Below are 20,602 nucleotides of genomic sequence, written 5' to 3'. Positions count from 1 at the left end.
AAGGAAATCAAGTAGGTCTAAGAAAGCTCCTGATACCATTTAGTTTCTCATTTCCCTGTGAATAACAAGAATAAGTATGGACTAAGTCCCTGGAATGCTCCTAAAATGTAATAAAATAATGATATGATGAATTTAAAACTTTCATAGCCCCGGTATTAAATATGCCATTAGTTATTATTCTTGTGGTTATCTAAGCTGAAAAGGGGTTGAAGAAGTGGTAAACGCATCAACAGGCTATATTTCCAACTTCTGTTGGTAGAATAATGGCCTTGCCATTCTCCAAAAGATTCTGTGGCCTAAAGTTAGTGGGGTGGACTGGGTGGATCCTCAGTGGAATCCATTGTGTCATTTCTGACTGTCTTTTAATGTTTTAGTGAGACCTAACTTATAAATATATGCTCTTCTAGTTGCTCTTTTATATTGATAATGGAGGCTTACCAGATCTGAGCTGCCTGCACACTTTGAAAGTGAAAAGAGCAGACAAGGTGCTGGCTACCTGACCGGGCAGTGTGAGAGCTGGATTTTGTAAGGAGGCTTGATGCAAGGATTGAGCATCCCTCAGTCTGCCTTAAGTATGATCAGCATGCATGTCCTCAATCCCAGGGTGACAGGGAGGAAGGGATGGGCCAGCAGGGTCCACTGCACTGACCCAGGGTGACAGGGAGGCATGGTGACCCCACATCTCTCAGACACAGGAACAGGCCAGGCCTGCATGGTAGCAAGGGGCTAATATGGTTATGGTATTTTCTACCCTGTTCTCTTAGTTTTGTCTTATCTAGAGATGACAGACTTTAAATTTGTTTTCTCCAGCACAGCCTGAGAGTGTGGGGAAATGGCCTGGAATAGCCAGGCCTGGCTTACCACCTCAGATGATACAGAACCAGAGCTCTTCCTCTAACACCATGCCAGAGTCAGCGAGGCAGGAGCTGTGCTGAGGGGAGGCGGTGGCAGGGGGAAATGAGGTGCTCCTCCAAACCCAATTTCAGACTAAATCAGAAATTTTACTTGCTAAAATCTGGAGACTTCGAAATGATTTTTTTGGTTTGTTTTTGTTTTTAAGACAGGGTCTTACTGTGTCACCGAGGCTGGAGTGCAGTGGCATAGTCACAGCTCACTGCAACCTCTACCTCCTGGCTAAGACTACATGCACCACCACCATGCCAACTAATTTTGTATTTTTTATAGAGGTGGAGTCTTGTTGTGTTGCCCAGGCTGATCTCGAACTCTTGGGCTCAAGTGATCCGCCCGCCTTGGCCTCCCAAAGTGCTGGGATTATAGGCATGAGCCACCACACCCAGCCCAAAATGTTAAACATGGAAGTAGTAATCTTTTAAATCCTAGAATATTAAAATGATACTAATACAGTAAAGAAAAAATTCTTTTCTTCTTTAAAGATCCAATAAAGAAGCCATACATGTATATATTAATCAATCAGATATATTCTGTGTGCTGCTGTTAGAGATTTGTGGTGTCTTAACACGTTTGGGTAGAGATTTCTTACACTGTTTGCTAATGATTGCTGTAAGTAATTGTTTTCTTGTTCATTTTAATGTATAGTGACTGTTACTACCTGAATAGATTGTAAGCTTATTTGAGGACCATTAAACTCAGCCCACTGCGTTTTACATGGCTATTATTTAATAAACATCCATTGAATTAGACTATTAATTGAATGAAATCTATAATTTTTAATTGACTAGAACGCTGTTGAATGCAGGGATTTTTGTCATTCTTTACAGAAAAGTAAGACTTGTTTATACTAACATAGTATAATTAATCATTATAGCAAAGATACAGAGTTTTCACTTAAATCTTTGAAAGTATGAGGATATATTCTTACATAAAGTGAAGTGAGTCCTTTAAAATCATTTTCTTTGATTTCCTTAATTTTATTGTTTTGAAGATCAAGCATTCGAGTATCAAGTGGAATGTTGGTTGGGACTGAGGTCAAACCTTAGAAAGAAACAAACATGTTATATAATAGAGAATCATGCTGAAGATGAGATTACTAATATGGTAGAAATATACATTTTTTAAAACCCATGATTATCATCAAGTTACAGATGACTTAACAGTCATAACAGATGACAAAAAAAACATTGTTTTGGGGGAAGACCTCAGGACCTTTTTGAGTAACTTATTAATTTTTACAAGGTGTCTAGATTGGTATAGCTGTCACTACTCATCCCCTCTAAGGTGGAATAAAAGGAGATAAATTGGAGCGGCCTTGGTGGCTGTGAGAAGGTGACCAACCACTGAGGTGCAGCTTCTGTTGATGTACCTTTGGCTGAGGAATGTTAGCTTTCTTTGCAAATTTTCAGGCTGTTATAGTGCTAAATTGGAGCATATGGGTCTTGATAATTTTTCTTTCTTTTTTTTTTTTTTTTTGAGACGGAGTCTCGCTCTGTTGCCCAGGCTGGAGTGCAGTGGCATGATCTTGGCTCACTGCAACCTCGGCCTCCCGGGTTCCAGCAGTTCTCCTGCCTCAGCCTCCTGAGTAGCTGGGATTACAGGTGTGTGCCACCACGCCTGGCTAATTTTTGTATTTTTAGTAGAGACGGGGTTTCCCCATGTTGGTCAGGCTGTTCTCAGACTCCTGACCTCGTGATTCGCCTGACTGCGCCTCCCAAAGTGCTGGTATTACAGTCGTGAGCCACCGCACCCAGCCGGGTCTTGATCATTTTAAGAAGCCTTAGATAGTTGTGTTTAGAAAATGGAAAAATTAGATTTTTTTCATGTATATTACCAAAAACTTTACCACCCATTTCCTTTAAGTAATTAACTTCTCTAATTAGTTGTAAATTCTTTGATTTCCACATACTGATTCATATATTATTCTTTTTTTTTTTTTTTTTAACTTGAGACAGTCTTGCTCTGTCGCCCTGGCTGGAGTGCAGTGGCGCCATCTCGGCTCACTGCAACCTCCACCTCCTGGGTTCTAGTGATTCTTCTGCCTTAGCCTCCCGAGTAGCTAGGATGTGTACCACCATGCCTGGCTAATTGTTGTATTTTTACTAGACACACCGTTTCGCCATGTTGGCCAGGCTAGTCTCGAACTCCTGGACTCAAGCGATCCGCCTGCCTTGGTCTAGATGTCAGTACACTTTTGATAGAACCGTCCTCACTCCTGAAGTGTAGTCATACATTTAATAGCCAAAAATTGAAGAATTGAAAATCTAGTATTTGAATATCAACATTCTATCCTACAGCTCTATGTACTTTTCCTTTCTATACTTTAAAATTGGTCGGGCATGGTGCCTTACGCCTGTAATCCCAGCACTATGGGAGGCCGAGGTGGGTGGGTCACTTAAGGTCAGGAGTTGTAAGACCAGCCTGGCCAACATGGTGAAAGAAACCCCGTCTCTACTAAAAATACAAAAATTAGCTGGGCATTGTTACACATGCCTGTCGTCCCAGCTACTCGGGAGGCTGAGTCAGGAGAATCGCTTGAACCCAGGAGGCAGAGGTTGCAGTGAGCCAAGATAGTGCCACTGCACTCCAGCCTGGGTGACAGAGTGAGACTCTGTCTCAAAAATAAAAATAAAAAAATAGGCCGGGCGCGGTGGCTCACGCCTATAATCCCAGCACTTTTGGAGGCCGAGTCGGGTGGATCATGAGGTCAGGAGATCAAGACCATCCTGGCCAACATGGTAAAACCTCGTCTCTACTAAAAATATAAAAATTAGCCAGGCATGGTGGTGTGCGCCCTTAATCCCAGCTACTCAGGAGGCTGAAGCAGGAAAATCGCTTGAACCCAGGAGACGGAAGTTGCAGTGAGCCGAGATCGCGCCATTGTACTCCAGCCTGGGTGACAGAGCAAGACTCTGTCTCAAAAAAATAATAATAATACTAAAATAAAATTGACACTTTCTTAAGAAATTTAACCCTATATAGGAAGAAGAAGGGGGGTAACTTGATGAATTAGCAAGGTAGGGTGCAGTTTTGTTTGTTAGAATAGATTAATTTTGCCATTTTTATGAACACAGGATATTATTTTGGTTTTAGAAAATGAAGTGGAAGTCTTATAGGAAGCTGGAGGTTCTGCAGAAGGGATTCTCCTGGTAGCACAGATTTTGACAAACCTACTCCTGCCCTGCCCCTGTTAAAACTGAAGTTCTGAAGAGTTTCATCTCCTGAGGGAGGAAGAGTGATAAGTGCCCAGACCCTTTTTATGGTCACGTTTTGGGGGAGGTAGGATGGGTGCAGCAGCATGCTGATGGCATGTCTGACTGTCACAGATATTCTTAGGTGGATTTTGTTTACTAGAGTTTTTTCAAAGCTAAATGTTTGGGAGACTGTGTGTGATGGGAACACCAGCTTCCTGCCATGAGGTAGCTTGGGCTTCTCAAGTCTTTGGTGACAAGTGTGTTCTGGAGTAGTTTTATGCAATGTCTCATGCAGGGTCTTCATGTTGGAAGCATATGACTGCTCTGCCGTGGCACATATGGAGGCCAGCACGTGGGGGTGGTCTGCACTAAAGATAAATGTGTCCTTATTCACCATCTTACCCAGAACTAACCCAGTTTACATCTGGTGGAGTCATAGCAGATACACATATTTTTATCTGGAATTTTGACTTACAAAGTGCTTTAACATGCACCCACTTTGCAAACTGATGGTAGGTAATGTTTTTTCTTGTCTGAGATGCAGTTTAGTACAATAGTACATTCTCATATTCCCTAACTAACCTCTTCTCACACCCAGCATCTGTCTCAGCTTCTGCATTTCTTGTTCCTGATGCTGTTTCCACAGTTGTTCTACATGAACAAGTTTTCTCAAACAGTACTTGCATCTTAATCTCTTTCTCATGAGAATTCCACAGGTAAAGCTTAAGACCCATTTTTTTCCTAGCCTATTTCATTAGACTTTACTAGTAAGTCTAGCTCGTATTAGTCTCCCCTTTTTCTGAATGCTTTTTGTTTGCCTCTCATTTTGTCATATAATGACAAACTTCATTAAGGTCTCTAGAGTAGATTATTGTAAGCTTTAACTCTTGCCATGAATGCTATGGCAGTAGGAAGCAAGTCTAATGCTTTTCAAGACATCTGCTCATACAGACTCATGAAGTGACCCTGATGGGCCATCAGCCCCTGAGTGGGAGTTGTGTGCCAGACCTTGGCCTCCACAGTGGGGCCAGTCTCAGCTGTCCCCTCTTGGAAATAGCTGAAGGCAACAACTCTTGATATGCATTCCCATTACGTCCCCTCCCTGAACGGGGCATGGCTGTGCTCTTGAGTGCTCCTTCATTAGAAGTATTAAAGAAATAAAATACTCAGCAAAGAATTATAAATTTTAAAAAGACTTTATCCACTTTTTTCTTAGGCAGTTTTAAACCCAAATTGCTAAAAAGCAAATAAAGCATTATCTTTAAAAGGTCTAGATTAGAGATTTCACAAGCTTTCTATAACTCATTTCATTGTTCTAGACATGCAGCTCATTTTGTTACCATGGAGTTTTACTGAAAAGTACAGTCTCAACCTGCTAGCACCCTGAGATAGAACTGCACGTGATGTCCATTCTCTCTGAAGGGAATTAAAATTAAATGCTTTGATTTAACTGGGGAAGAGAAGGAAATGTTCTATGGACAACATTCCCTTAGTTTTCCTTTGATTTTCTTAATTTTAAAAATAAGTTTGGATGTACTTTGGGGTTTGCTGTACTTTCCACCTAAAAACTTAAATGAAAAAAACTTATACACTCAATGAGATTATTTTTGAAATTTCAGTGAGACTTTTTCCATCCTTTAAATTGTCAGAATAGCATTACTATTCTTCAAAACAAAATCGACTTATATTCTTACCTAAATCTGAGCAATGTACAACTCGTGAATAGCACTGACATCCAAATGGACACATTGGAAACAGATCAAATGGAAAAAAATGGCTTCTTGGCTCTCTTGTTGGAAAAAGAGAGTTGTCCTCGTCGTCATCATCATCATCATCATCATCATCATCATCATCATCTGTGTCTTCCATATCCTTCAGCATCATATTCTTCAGTGCGATGTGTGAAGGGCTAAAGAAGGGTTTGGCAGAGCACAAAGCCAGGAATAATAGGAGCACATACTCCTTCATGGTGTCTTAGTGTAGAAGACCAGTCTAGGACTAAACAGACATTGGATATTAAATTTAAATGGATATAATTCCTGCATATATACATTTCTCAGTTCTGGCAAGAGTGCAATGAAATGGCATTTTAATCCATTGCTTAGCTAATCTAAGAGTAAATTTATAAAGATTTTTGGAAAGCAATTCAGCAATGTGCATTGGGAACTCTAAAAATATCTCTTTTTCAGATAGTAATTCTACTTTTTAAAATCTAGTCTCAGGAAACATTTCTAAAGTGCACAAAGATGTTCATCACAGAATTATAATAGCAGAAATATTTGAGACAATTATATAATGGTTAAAGGGGAATAGTAAAATAAAAGAGTATATTTATTCCATGAAATATTTTGGAACCCACAAAATGCTTGCAAAGACATTTTTAAATATGGGATATTATCTTTTGTGAAATTAAAAAAAGCAAATATAAAAAATCCATAAACTGTATACTTACAAACACTCATAAACAAACAAAAACAAACCTGGCAGGAATATACCTGATTGATGATAAACTCTGGGCACTAGAACCATAGATGACTTGTGTTTTCCTTTTTCCTTTAACTTTCATAATGAGCAATGAGTATTACCTTTAGGATGAAAAAGCTAATAAACATCGTAAAAACAGAAACAGATTATCTTACCTAACTCTGTATTCCCAAAATCTTTCTATTGCCTTAATGTATTCAGTGTCCCTGAAGGAGGAATATCTTCATTGTCTCCTTAGACAACATCTGGAATTTTTCCTTAACTGATTTCTCTCCACCTTTCCCAACCTCACTCTCATAGTTGGTCACTTTTTCCACAATTGGTATCTTTTTCCTTCTAATCTGTTCCATTGTCTAATATTTGATCCAAACTGTCTGATGTCCAGACTATTCTTTCTTACTCATCTTTCCACTGAGTTTGGTTTGCTTGTTTTGTTTTTGGGGGGCCAGGTTGTTTTCAGTTGCATTTTTAAAATGCACACAAAACAGAACTATACAAATGAGAACCTTCAGAGCATAGATTTATTGCCATATTTACATATTCTAATTTTTAAATTATTACCTGTGAAATGTGTATATTCTTTGAAAATTTCAAAAATTAAAAACATTATGAAATTATTCAAAATAGATGCATCCTAGAGATGCTCACTGGTGAAACTGAGTCCTGGCAGGAGGGCATCCACTCACCACCACAGCAGAGGGCTCCGCAGACCCTAATAGTCCACCAGGCTACAGTCACCTAAATAGTCCTCCAGGCCTGCCATTGCCCGAGTGCCAGAGAGCAGCTGGGCTGCAAAAGACTTCTATAGTCAGCCAGGATTGGCCCAGCCTCGGGAAGACCTACCCCTCCAAATCCCAACTGGTTGCAATTTCCCAGAACCAAAAAATCAGCTTTAACATCTCTCCATGGGCCTGCTTTTTCCTGGATTTAAAAATCAAGAATGAATTCATTAACTTAATAAATATCTTCATTTATATATGGTATGTCTTTTTTAATCACCAGACGAGGGCTAGAATGTCCTACTGTCATTAGTTATTAACCTGATAATTACTTTATTTAATTTCTCATATGCTCCAAAAATCTAAATGGTGGCATGAACATTTGCCCACTGGGTAGCTGGATGGCACTGGTCAGGTATGTGTGATATTCCTGTGATAATCCACACTAACTTATGCTAGGAAGGAGGTTACAGGACAGATCTGAGAATGGCAAGAGTTTTTTATATTTTAATAATCCTATGCTGATTCCCATTTCAGAACTAGCCCTAGCCTCCCATCTGTACACTACTTTGTGGAGGTGTTAATTCAGATGTTATTCTAGACTCATCCCTCATAGGAAATGAGGCGTAAAGAGCTTAAGTGACTTGCACAAAGTCACCTACCAAATATAAATGGAGCCAGGGCTAGGGCTCATGTGTCCCAACTCCCTGTTCTGTGCTGCCTTCTGCTCCAGCTCATGTGGGGGGACTCAGTTGTTTTATCCAGAAATCTCGTGGCTTCATGGGCATACTCTGTCATTTTTTCTTATCTAACCAGTATACAAATTCCTGTTCTGTACACATCTGTACATAAAGAAGCACCTGTGTAGCTTGGATTAGAAGGTAGAGAATAGAATGATTGTGTGATCAGATTTGTGTAGTACTGGGTGAGAGATTGTGTTGGCAACACAGGGTTCAGTGGCTTCTTTTGGAGAGCCCCAGGTGGAAATCACCAACTGTGGCTGACTACTGTTCTGTAGCAGGCATGGGGTGTCCCTGCTGGCAGGCAGGTTGATGTTTCGTATTCCAGTCATCCTGTGAATGCTGTATGGGGTCCTGGTAAAGGTTACTGGGGGCTTCCTTTTCAATATCACTTTGTCCCTGGCACATTGTCTCTGTGCCTTTGCTGTCTGTCTAACTTTGACTCATTATGTGTTTTGACTTAGGGCTGTTGTGTGGCTCCTGACTCCTTAAGGTTTAGTGCCCAGCTTTGCCTCAACCTTCAAAATACTCATTCCCTAGAAAATTCAGCTCTTGGTCCTTAGCTAAATCAAAGTTGGCCCCAGATTCCAGTTTATTCTGTAACATTCTTGCATTACAGCTCTGTCTTCTAGGTGCATAGCTGCCCTTGACCTTGTCTGACCTTGGCAACAAGGAGCTATAGAATTATAATGTCATTTAAGGTCCTGTTTCTGGCTTTCTTTGAGGTTGCTGGAGTTATTCAGTGGGCATTTACCAAGCACCCACTGTACCCCAGGCAGTGTCACTCGTCAGAATGCTGAATTTCTTAAAGTAGAGCACACCTTCCTCCCCATCCTCTTCTCTCCCACACTTCCCTACTCAAAAATAAAAAAACCCGCAACTCCTAATCAACTACTGTCAGGTAATACGAGATTGTAAAGTTAACACTTGAATGTCAGGTACATTAATAGAAAAACTAAAAAATAAAATGCCTGGATTAGTAAATAGACAATGTAAACTGTATATACTGTGACTTATGGGGTAGGAACAGGGGTGTAGGGCTTTAACACTAGATGTGTGGTACCCAGAGCTTTGAAAGTAAAATTCTTCACCGTGTCTGTCTACGCATAACCCTCAGTTTACTGTTTGAGACCAATAGAACTAAAGACATTTATAAAAACATATATTCACATGAAAAAAAGATTGAAATAGAATGTACAAACCTGGTAAGAGGGATAATGGGATTATAAGCAAAGCATTTTTTTTCTTCCCATGCATAGTTTCTTAATTATGTTGCTTTTAAAATATTTTAAATGTCAGTCCGCCAACAGAATTTTCTTTGCTTTATTTCTGCATATACTGCTGTCTTTTCCTACCACTTTTGGTAGGAATTGGTATAATCAAAGGTTTCCCATACACACTATTCTCATCTATCTCTACCCAAAAGTCAAACAATAGCACCTACTTGGGAAATTGTTTTGGGGTTCACAATTTCTTGAGGCTTAATCCTATTTGTTCTGGTCAATGGGAAATGAAGATTTTGACAAGGTTATTTTTTAAGTTGTTTGTGCTTTTTTGTTTGTTTTTTTGGGGTTTTTTGTTTGTTTGTTTGTTCGAGATGGAGTCTCACTTTGTCGCCCAGGCTGGAGTACAGTTGCGCCATCTTGGCTCACTGCAACCTCCACGTCCCAGGTTCAAGTGATCCTCCCACCTCAGCCTTCAATTAGCTGGGATTACACGCATGTGCCATCATGCTTGGCTAATTTTTTATATTTTTGTAGAGATGGGGTTTCACAATGTTGGCCAGGCAGGTCTTGAACTCCTGACCTTAAGCGATCCACCCATCTCGGCCTCCCAAAGTGTGCCACTGTGTGAGCCACTGCACCCAGCCTGAATGTTTTAGTTTAAGTTTTTTCCCATAGAATCTTTGAACCAAATGGACTTTAGATTCCCAGTCTGGACCGGAAAAACCTATTTAACAGATAATATATCCAAAATGTAGAAACAAAAAAACTATGGAACTTAAAAAAAAAAATGTAAAACACCAGGAATGTGTTAGAGATCCAAAGTGGGGTGCCAAGAACACATCGTGGTGTTCCTTGTGGCCTGGCAGCGGGAGCAAGGACTGGCCTCAGCTCCTTTGCACACCACGTAATGGTTTCCCAGATGCCTTCAGCCTCGTGCCACCGTCAAGAGAGGCTTCCCCAGTACTGAGCTGAGGTTCGGGATGAGGAACTGGATCAGGTATGAGGAGCAGAACTGAGAGTTGAGAGGAGAAGGAGAAGGCACACAGGGCAGGGAAGGCAGGGAGTGGAACAGTAGTGGTCCTGCTTTTTTCCACATCCCTGCCTCAGGGCTGCTGACCAGTCCCCCAGTGGCATCAGGAGAAGCACCAGCTGGGGCCCCTTCCTTTGCCTCCCCTCTTTCTTAGACTGATAAGTTACAGGAGACCCTCCCTGCCTTTAATCAAAACTGCGGTAAAATAAAAATATGAAATGGAGACTTCTGCCTGCAAGTTTTAGGCAGTAGCATTATCTTTAGCTGTTGGGAAGCATTCCAGTTGCTGAGCAGTGGAGGCAGCCACTTTTATATAGTAGTTAGGCCCTTTCCTAGAGAATAAGAGATGAAGACCTTTGAAACAGGAGTTTCTCCTGGTGGTGAAGGTTCCAGAACATTCTGGAACAGGGAGCATATCCACCCTGCTTGAATAGCTCCAGGGAGAGGATACTACCTCAAGGCAGCATCTTCCACAGTTGTCCATCCATGGCTGTTAGGAAAGTCTTTATATGGAAACTCAAAAATGCCTTCTGGAAAATTCATTTCTCTCTGCTAGTTCTGTCTTCTGTTAGCCTTTTACAATTAATCTAATCTTTTGCATTCGTGTATCCTGGTTGCTTGCAAAGAAAAAAGTCAGGCCAACCTTGATACCCTGAGGAATTCATTATTTACACTCTTTACCTGAGTCTCTTGCTGGGTCTCTTCCACCGCTTTGTTAATAAGTACAATTAAGTGTAGGTCCTAAACCTCCCCCAGTTCAGTGTGCAACTGTTTACCAATAGGAAAATAATGGAATGTCTAGGAGAGAACCCTAGATAGCAGTATTTTTTTCTTATTATTCAGAAAGAATGTAGAGAATATTATATGTCATTTAAAATGATATGACTTTTGGCTGTTTTATTTTGAGTTTATTAATGAGGTACAACCTCTGTTTTATTAGTTTTGGCAGTATTCAGGTTACTCTATTTTTAAACCCTTTAAAAATATTAAATCTTCTTCTCAGGAATACTCAATATTTCCCTGATTTAGACCAGTTTTGCCAGTGTTTTCCACTCATGGAAAGCTTTGGATTTTGGTTTCAAGTCTCTCTTAATCAGAGTAGTGTTTGGAGTATTCTTCCAGTGCTACTGCTGTTACTAATAAATCATAGTAGCCTAGAGCTAAGAGAGGTCTTTGAGACTTTCCCCCCATGGCCCTCTTTTACTGAGAAAAAGCTGAGGCAATGAGCATCCAGAACTGGCTGGAGGTGGTGGAGCTGAGGGCTGGCCTCCTCACTGCTTGTTGGTTGTGCTTTGCACTAGACTGCTTGTCCTCCTAAATGGATTTTAATCTCATAGTTACTTCCAGACAGTAAACAGACTTTCCTCTGGAAAAGCCTAGGTAAGGAGGTTTGGCCAAGCTCTTAAAAGAGTTCATAACATATGGACTGGAAATAAAGCTTAAAAAGCACATAAGCTTTCTTGTTTCCATTTAACTGGTCTACAAACTTAGAATGGAAAGTTTATCTAAGTGAAATGGTATTTCCTCTCAGACACTATTATTAGGTAAATAAGTCACTGTGCTTTTAAATCCCATGTTTAAAGGCCCGCTTGGCAACTTTTCCCCTGGGTTTAAACATGCCTATCAGTTCACAGGTACCAGTAGCAGATTTCAGCATATAAATGTGATATAACATACTCCATAGATTTCACCGAAGGAATCCAAACCAAATTCAGATGTAATCAAGGCATAGTCTTGTAAGCTAACAAATGAGTTAAAAGTCCAAGCATGCATTTGGAAACTTATTCACAGTACCATTTGTTCATGGATACTGATAAAGATAGCACTTTCCTTAAAAAGTAGTTAATTTTACCTTAGAAGTATAACTAGCATTCTGACGAAGCATTCTAGCTGTTCTTCCTTTTATACTAATTTTGCCCTTCATTAATTTCTCCACGTGTCTAGCAATCAAGCTACTGTCTTAAAAAACAAAATCTTTTGCCTCTCCATTTTTATGATGTTTCCCACAGTGCCTCAAGACTTGTGCTTGTAAAGTTAATTGTTTTTGTCTCAAACCTCAGATCAGTTATCAGAATATTTGTTTTTAATTGAGTAGTTAGTTGTAACAGAAGACTATATATCCTCTGTTCTTTCCACTACTACACTATACTCCTTAATGCCAAAAAACAAACTAAAAACATCAGGATCCTTTTATGTGTGTGGGCTTGTGCTCGATTTTTCTTTCTTTTTTTATTTCTTTCTTTTAACAGCTTGATTCTTGGATTTAAACAACTTTATTTTTAGGGAAATACAACCCCCTCAGGTTCTTTATGACTCAGTCCCTACACCATGTGGCCACTGTTTCTTGGGTGCCACACCTCTGAATAGATTAACATGAAAGAATGCTGTGCGCTATTTAGATTACTAGGGAGTAGAATATTGAATACATTGCTTAAATTTTTTAATCTAAAATTTAATCAGAAATTTACTTTGGGAGTAGACAAAGGAAATCTTTGAAAGTGTTAAATTCTGACTGTATACATGCTGTGAAAATTTCCTAATCTTTCATATTGAATATAGTGCTAGCTAAACTATTGCTGATAAGTATTCTTTCTTGGAATTGAATAGATTTCCATTTGAACTTTTCAGTGCCATTTCATTATAATAAGGAAGACATTTATCAAGGAAAAAAATGAATATTCAAATGTATAAGTAAAATTGACATTTCAGTAATTCACACATTTTAAATACACATTAGAAAATATTTTAAATATTGAAAAATATATTTACTGTTTCATTTAATATAGCTGTGATATCCCCAAACTTCATGATCATTATTATAGCAATGTTATTTTCCTAGATAAACATACAAGATGTTTATTTAGATGACTTTTAAAATCAATCATGTTAACATTTATGGTAAGGCATAATGACAGGTTTTCACTTAGCTGAAAAAAAAAGTCACATAATTATATTTAAAATACATTCATTATAGATAAGACATAAAACTAGAATAATTTTAGGTACAAATTTAGGTTTGTATTTAAATGCTGATTTTTAAGAAATTATAGAGATAAACTTTGGACTTTATCCTATTATTTATAAGCATTTATTAATAACATTAATGTCTCCTTAGTATTGACTGTAAAGTATACATCGATACTTGTAAGATAGACATGAAACATACCTGTCAGAAGAGAGTAGTCCTCCTAAAAGTAGAAGTTATCCACCATGTACTACTTATCTATAATGTAAATGTTCTCAGACACTGTGTAAGAAGAAAAGATGAGGAGGTATTACATTTAAAAGAAAAAAAATACCCTTCAACACAGTCCTGGTGTGGCTGCACCCTGGGTGATACTGGAATAAACTGCTCCCACAGATTAGTCCATGTTAGTACTGAGGAGCAAGATTAAAACTTGTTACTGCTCATGTGTTTTCCATCACTGTTTGTATCGTAGCCAAGACTTCTAGCTAAACTCTAGACGTCTACTGGAAGATTCTGAAGAAGAAAAAAAAAGAAAGTTTAATAATGCATGGCAACTGGCCATTGAAAATGTAGTCGGAGTCATTCAAGAAATACCTAGTTTTAAAAATATTAGATTCTTAAGTGAATGAATATTTGTAAATTACAATTTCAAAAATTACTCAACCTGTATAGACTAATAAAATATTTATCAATCTGAATAAAGGATACCAACATTACTGAAGTATATACCCAAACTTCAGATGTACCTGAGAAAGAACCATACTTTTTTTTTCTTCTAATGACTGTAGCTATTGCATTATGCATACTTCTCCAGACTTTTTTTTTTTTTTTAAGCTTTTAGCACTGCTATAGCATGTCAGGGAAACTATGGATGAGGCTCCATGAACTGCTCCCTGGACTCAACATATGTGATATAACACAGACACACATGCATGTCCAAGTAACACCCTCTTAGGATGCATACAACTTTCCCTTTTCAAGAGAATATTAGCTATGGCCTCACTGACATTTAGGGAGACTTAGAGCAGGGAAGATGCTATTTCCTGAAAAGAAATCATTATTTGTACCCCCTTTCCACTCATCCCCAAGAGACTGCCCAATTCTACATCAACTAAGACCTTCAAGAGAGGACAGTTTTCTTTTTTTTTTTTTTTTGAGACGGAGTCTCACTCTGTCACCCAGGCTGGAGTGCAGTGGCGCAATCTTGGCTTACTGCAAGCTCTGCCTCCCAGGTTCACGCCATTCTCCTGCCTCAGCCTCCCGAGTAGCTGGGACTGCAGGCGCCCGCCACCACGCCTGGCTAATTTTTTGGTTTTTTAATAGAGACAGTGTTTCATTGTGTTAGCCAGGATGGTCTCGATCTCCTGACCTCATGATCTGCCCGCTCGGCCTCCCAAAGTGCTGGGATTACAGGCATGAGCCACCATGGCCGGCCTGAGAGGACAGTTTTCTAACCCTAGTGGTAAGGACTTACTGTTGTAAGTGACCCCAATGGCTCTTCCCAACTGTTGTATAGATTTGGAGGCCAGCAAAGAGCTTTTCCAGTGGGTTAGAAGACCTGTTCTCTACTGTCATCAAGAGTCTGACCATCGTTTGTTCCTTCTCTCCAGAGAAATGGCACACATTGTGTTAAGCAAGGCAGCTACAGTCCTAAAGAATACATGTGCCTCAGATGTGCATAGCAGCTGGCTATGTGTTCATCCTCCCCTCACTTAAATAAAGTACTCCTCCTTGGACCTCTAGGCTGACAGTTCCAGGCAGCTCGGTAGTCCCATTAGTGGCCCTCTGTAACTCAGGCCCCATCCTAGCCCTGTAGCACCTTAGGGAATGACGGCCCTCCTGTTTGGTTTAGAATGCTCATATTCTCATTTATTCAAGTATATTTTAGTTGCAAATGTATCTGTTAACTGGATGAATTGGGAACATAATGAAAATATGAACTGGATTTTTAAAATCTTTGTATCCAGACCATCTAGTGTTTGCCTAAATTCCTTCAGAACACAGTCATAAACAGGAAGCCCTTGGGTCAAATTCAGTTTGTCCTGCACAATGTTTTGTTTCTGAACTGTTTATTGAAGTGTATGTTACCAAAAAAAAACATATCATAATGGTACAACTCAATTAATTTTTACAAAATGACCCCAATCAAGAAATCCCAGCCTCACACTCCATTCTCATACATCCAGAATCCCTCCTCATACTCCTCAAGTCACAGCCTGAGTTCAGCACCATAGGTTATTTCCTGAACTTTATATAAATGGAATCATACTGTGCATTCTCTTTTGCATCTGGCTTTTTTCATTCAGTGACATGCTTTTGAGATCCATTCGTGTCATTGTGATACACAGTAGTTCATTCTTGTCACTGTATAGTATTCTCATACATGAATAAGCCACAAATTGTTTATATATTCAACTAGATTAATTACCTTTTGGAGAGGTACTATGAACGTTCCTCAATCTGTCATTTGGGGGTCATGTGTATGTATTTTTGTTAGGTGAAATTGCTGTATTTAAAAATAAGATTTCAACTTCTCTTTAAAAATTAGGCTTTCCCAGTCTGTGATTTCTGGTTTTGCATGGCAACTGTTGTCTCTGGGACATGTGTTTTTCTCTTCTATACTCACAGGATGTTGTCCACGTCACCCACCCAAGGCACTCCTCAGTCGAGTTGCCTGCATGGCCTTTCTGGGTGCAGTTTTGCCTCCCATATCTAGAGAGTTGGGAGGCAGTTCCTGTAAGATTGTGTTTCTAAAGATATGTTACAGCTACTTTTCCTTCTCCCCACTGTGAGACTTAAGCTAGTCTTCCTCTGATATTTTGCTTCGATCTTTGGTCAGAGGGCCTAGGGAAAGAAATAGGCCCTGGAATAAGATGCTGGGGTTAGGGGTAGTATATTTGGCTTATTCACTCTGTTCTGCAGATAATGTGGTAAAGGTGCAGGCCTCAGGCACAACCCTCCACCATCTTGGGGCTGTGACATGGAAAGCTTTGCCTCACATTTGCCAGAGATGGTGCAGCAGGCACGGACATGCCATCTGGGAAGAAACTGGAGTTTATCTCCACCCTTTTCCAGGTTATCATTCCAAATGAAACAGTGTACCTCTTCTTCCCTCAAGTATTGTGAAGAGAAAAATCTTCCATTTTTGTTTCCTAAAGGGGTCCTATGGAGGGGACCTAGTTCTTTTCTCCATGCTTTTTTTATTGTTTTATTTTTGCCTCATTGAGCCTTGGTCTAAATATTGAAGAACTAGTTGCATTATAACAGTATATTTAGGAATCACAAGTAATTTACATGTTGCAAACACAAAGATAAACTACAAAACTGAAAAAGTAATATTCTCAGTACTGACAGTTTATGAATAAAAATATTGATTGCCATAAAAGGAACTTTAATGCAAATTTATTTTCCTTTGGCCTTATATATGCTAACCATCGTGAAAATAAAAATAAATTGCCTAATCTAAGCTCTCGTATGATTTCTCACACCCTTTCTAGAACTTCTCCTGGTCTAGACATGGACAACAGTGGTCAAAGTCCAAACACAAGTAAGAACAGGGGAGGACCTTGGAAACTGTCTCATGCAAATAAAAGATTGATTGATTGACAGAGTCTCACTCTGTCACCCATGCTGGAGTGCAGTGGTACAATCATACCTCAAACTCCTGGGCTAAAGCAATCCTCCCATCTCGGCCCCCCAAAGTGCTGAGATTACAGGTGGGAACCACCTGCACACAGCCCAAATGAAAAGGTTTGATAGGTGAGGCAGGAGCTATAGGAGCAGCATGTGTCAGGAGTATATTGTGGGGCACACACACACCTGCCAAAAAAGTAGGCAGTTTGAATTTTCTGATGTTCTTTTGCCAGTCTGTGGTGTCCTTCACATTCTAAATGAATTGGAATAGATTGTACAATGTTCTTTTATAGTAGTAGCTACAAGAAAGGCCGTCCACCAATCCATTCATTCAACAAATAGTGTAAATGCTATGGAGAGAAGCAGGATGGGGTGGGGGTGTCAAGGGTGCCCTCCCTGTCAGGTGACAGTCACAAGACCTGAGGGCTGTGAGGGAGTTAGCCGTGCCATGCAAACACCCACTTTAAGAATGTTCTAGGCCACTGAATTCTAGGATGTAAATATGCATAACATAGGGTTTTTTGTATAGTAGATGCTTAAAAAAGCTTCTGTGAAGGGATAAATGATTAAGATTTCATGAGTTTTAATGTTCAAGTGTCCCTCATGGTGGACTAGGCACTTCGGTTTCTAATGAACTTATTTTATACTGTAGGTTGTGACCCAGGGGCAGTATTCAACATGCAGATTGTTTGGAGCATATAGTATTTTTAAAAACCAGGACATTTGATATTGAAGTCCAAATTTACAATGTATTTGGAAAAATATGAGCTGGAAAAACTGACCCTGATGTCCTATGTAGCAGCAATTTGCTGAGCACGTAGGCCCTCCATGGTTCTCTGCTGCCCTGACCTCCTCTTACCCTCTCCTCACAGCTCTTCCTGTTGCAGGGACTGGCTTCTGCTGTGTCATGTGGCTGAGCTCACTGTCATCCTACTTGAAGTTTCTAGTTCTGAAAAATGAATTATAATAAATTGTCACTAAATGTTCATTCCGTTGAATTTATGAAAAATGAAGGACTTATACAATTTTGTTTATTATATTTTGCATGTGTCAATTTTTTTTTTTTTTTTGAGACGGAGTCTTGCTCTGTCGCCCAGGCTGGAGGGCAGTGGCACAATCTCAGCTCACTGCAACCTCCACCTCCTGGGTTTAAGCAATTCTCCTGCCTCAGCCTCCTGAGTAGCTGGGATTACAGGTGCAGGCCACCACGCCTGGCTAATTTTTGTATTTTTAGCAGAGACGGGGTTTTGCCATGTTGGCCAGGCTGGTCTCGAGCTCCTGACCTCAGGTGACCCGCTCGCCTCGGCCTCCCAAAGCGCTAGGATTACAGGTGTGCGCCACCACACCCAGCTGTGTCAAATATTTTTAACGAATATCTGAAGTCAGTTTGCTTTGAGGAATCTGTACAAGTAATGGTTTTGTTTTAAATAAATTTCTTACCTCTTTCCACTGAGCAGACCCGAGAGCAGTGAGCACATCTGGTTTCCAGATCTGTGTTTCTAAATACTGTTTCCCACTAAGGGAACCAGGACTCCTTGGAGAAATGGCCCACAACAGGTCTGGGCCAGAGAAGTAAAGGTTTCTGAAAAAGTTTTCTTGTACCAAGAAGTGTGAAAGTTTGCAGAGTTTACCAAGGACTCAGAAAAGGAACATAGAAGCCACCATGAAGGGGCAGTTTGAGCATCTCAAAAAGAATAAAAACTGGATTATAACACATACAATACTAAATCCTTTTTATAATAACAGAGAAAAGAGGGTTAAAAGGATCAGAGTTTTTCCTTACAGAAGAATGTCAACTAATGAATGCAGAAGGAATAACAGAAAATCACCACAGTGAAACCTCCAATATAATAATTGATTTAAGGAAAGATAATCAAGGGAAGCTAAAACAATTAAGTCAGCATCAGCAACACAGTGAGATCCTGTCTCTACAAAAAATAAAATAGAACAGACATGGTGGCACACACCTATATATGGTAGCACACACCTATAGTCCCAGCTACTGGGGAGGCTGAGGTGGGAGAATCACTTTTGGCTGGGAGGTGGAGGCTTCAGCAATCACACCACTGCACTCCAGCCTGGGTGACAAAGCCAGACCCTGTCTCAAAAAATAAATAAACATATGAAACCATTAAGTGAAAGTTTGCTCGATAGCAAGAAACTGTACTTTGAGTACCCATACAACCATTGTGTTTTTCACTTTCAGTACAGCGTTCAGTAAATTACTTGAGCTAGTCAGCACTTTATTATAAAATCAGCTTTGTGTTAGATGATTTTGCCAACTGAAGAATAATACAGTATTCTGAGCACATGTATCTAGCTTAGGCCGAGCTATGACATTAGATAAAGTTTAGATGTATTAAATGCGTTTTGACCTATGATATTTTCAACTTACGGTGGGTTTATCAGGGTGTAACCCATCATAAGTCAGGGAACATCTGTATTATTCATTGGTGAATATAAGTGAAGGGTATGTAGATGCTCATTGTGAACTTAAACTTTTCTGTGGCCTTGAAAATATTACCAAATAAAGGGGGAATAAATGCTAAATAATTGGAGCAGATAAGGCAGTTTGCCTTAAATTAACTTTAACTCTTTGATTTATCCTTCACTGTAGTGAAATATTTACCGCCAAATTTATTTTAAGTTAATTAAGATGTTACGTTAGACAGGGATTCTTAACTTGGGTATATGAATACTTAGAGAATTTGTGGAAAGACTTTATGAGTCTTTTGATACAGGCCAAGTGTTTTTATATATGTATTTTTCTGCATAGAGGATCCATTATAGCTTTCACCATATTTTCAAAGGGGTCCATCCTTCAAATAGTTAAGAACTGCTGCCCTAGAATAGATTTACAGTTTATAATGTATTCTTTATTCCTAGTGTCACAATACTAGTTAAATTCACTTTCCAAATGATTCACATATAAATTTGATGTTTGTGAATGTAATTCCCAGTTTAGGCAAAACAATGAACCTTCAGCAGATTACAACTTATAAAAAGATTTGCTTATATCAATTGATAGTTTAATGTAAGTTTATTTGACCACAGAGATTCTGTTACTTAGAAACACACCAGGACATTTTAATAACATGATGTATTCCTTTTCTTTTCCAAACTAATACGTATTTAGTGTAATCACATGTTATTTTTAATACAGTCCTGCTTTCCCTTGCGTGGATTCACATTCTTCACATTTTATACAAAGGAAAAAATATGCTAGACTAAGTTTTGATTTTATCCATTTTCATATAGAAAAGGGAACATAACTTCACAGAAGAAATGGTCATGCCTTTATGATTTAGTTGTATCACCACTAAAGTTTACTTACTGAGTTTAGAACATTTATTCCTTTGCAAATAACAGTATGTGACAGACTGAAATCCAGCCGGGCTTACAGTCTCGAATGCTCCTGTTCACCTTGTAATAAAAGACATGTCATAAGCTGAAGCCTTATTTAAGACATGTAGAATCAAACATGGACTAATTCAGGATTACACAGTTTACAGTAGATTTTCCTCTGAAAACCTTTTACAAATGCCTCTGATTCTGTTGGACTAGTTTCAATTGAGCTGATGGTCATAGGGCCAGAAATGAATAGGAAAGGAACAAACTTGCTAGGGAAGCCTCTGCCCAAAGTTTGCTACGTGGGCTACAGATGGAAAGGCCTGGGTTTGCCAGTGCAGACTGTCT

At 39.4% G+C, this 20,602-nt stretch overlaps 2 protein-coding genes across 7 annotated transcripts in view; one reads left to right on the top strand and one right to left on the bottom strand.

The window, feature by feature from the left end:
* The window catches only part of ASPN (asporin), a 31,471-nt gene extending 12,639 nt beyond the window's left edge, over positions 1–18,832 (bottom strand). Inside the window, exons 1-3 of one of the 2 annotated variants that reach the window (XM_003807841.5) lie at positions 13,472–18,832; positions 5,801–6,104; positions 1,841–1,953 (exon numbers count right to left, since the gene is read on the bottom strand). In XM_003807841.5, the coding sequence (XP_003807889.1) occupies positions 1,841–1,953; positions 5,801–6,074 (387 nt within the window). In that variant the 5' untranslated portion in view covers positions 6,075–6,104; positions 13,472–18,832. Of the gene's footprint in view, positions 1–1,840; positions 1,954–5,800; positions 6,105–6,601; positions 13,125–13,471 lie in introns of those variants that run through there. The other variant, XM_063594329.1, reaches the window with a different exon arrangement.
* CENPP (centromere protein P) overlaps positions 1–20,602 on the top strand; it is a 295,833-nt gene that overhangs the window by 144,332 nt on the left and 130,899 nt on the right. The window lies entirely within an intron of this gene.

Source organism: Pan paniscus, chromosome 11 (assembly GCF_029289425.2).
Source record: "Pan paniscus chromosome 11, NHGRI_mPanPan1-v2.0_pri, whole genome shotgun sequence".
Lineage (NCBI taxonomy): Eukaryota > Metazoa > Chordata > Mammalia > Primates > Hominidae > Pan > Pan paniscus.
Note: the sequence above shows the minus strand (reverse complement) of the source record. Positions and strands in the feature narration are given on the sequence as shown.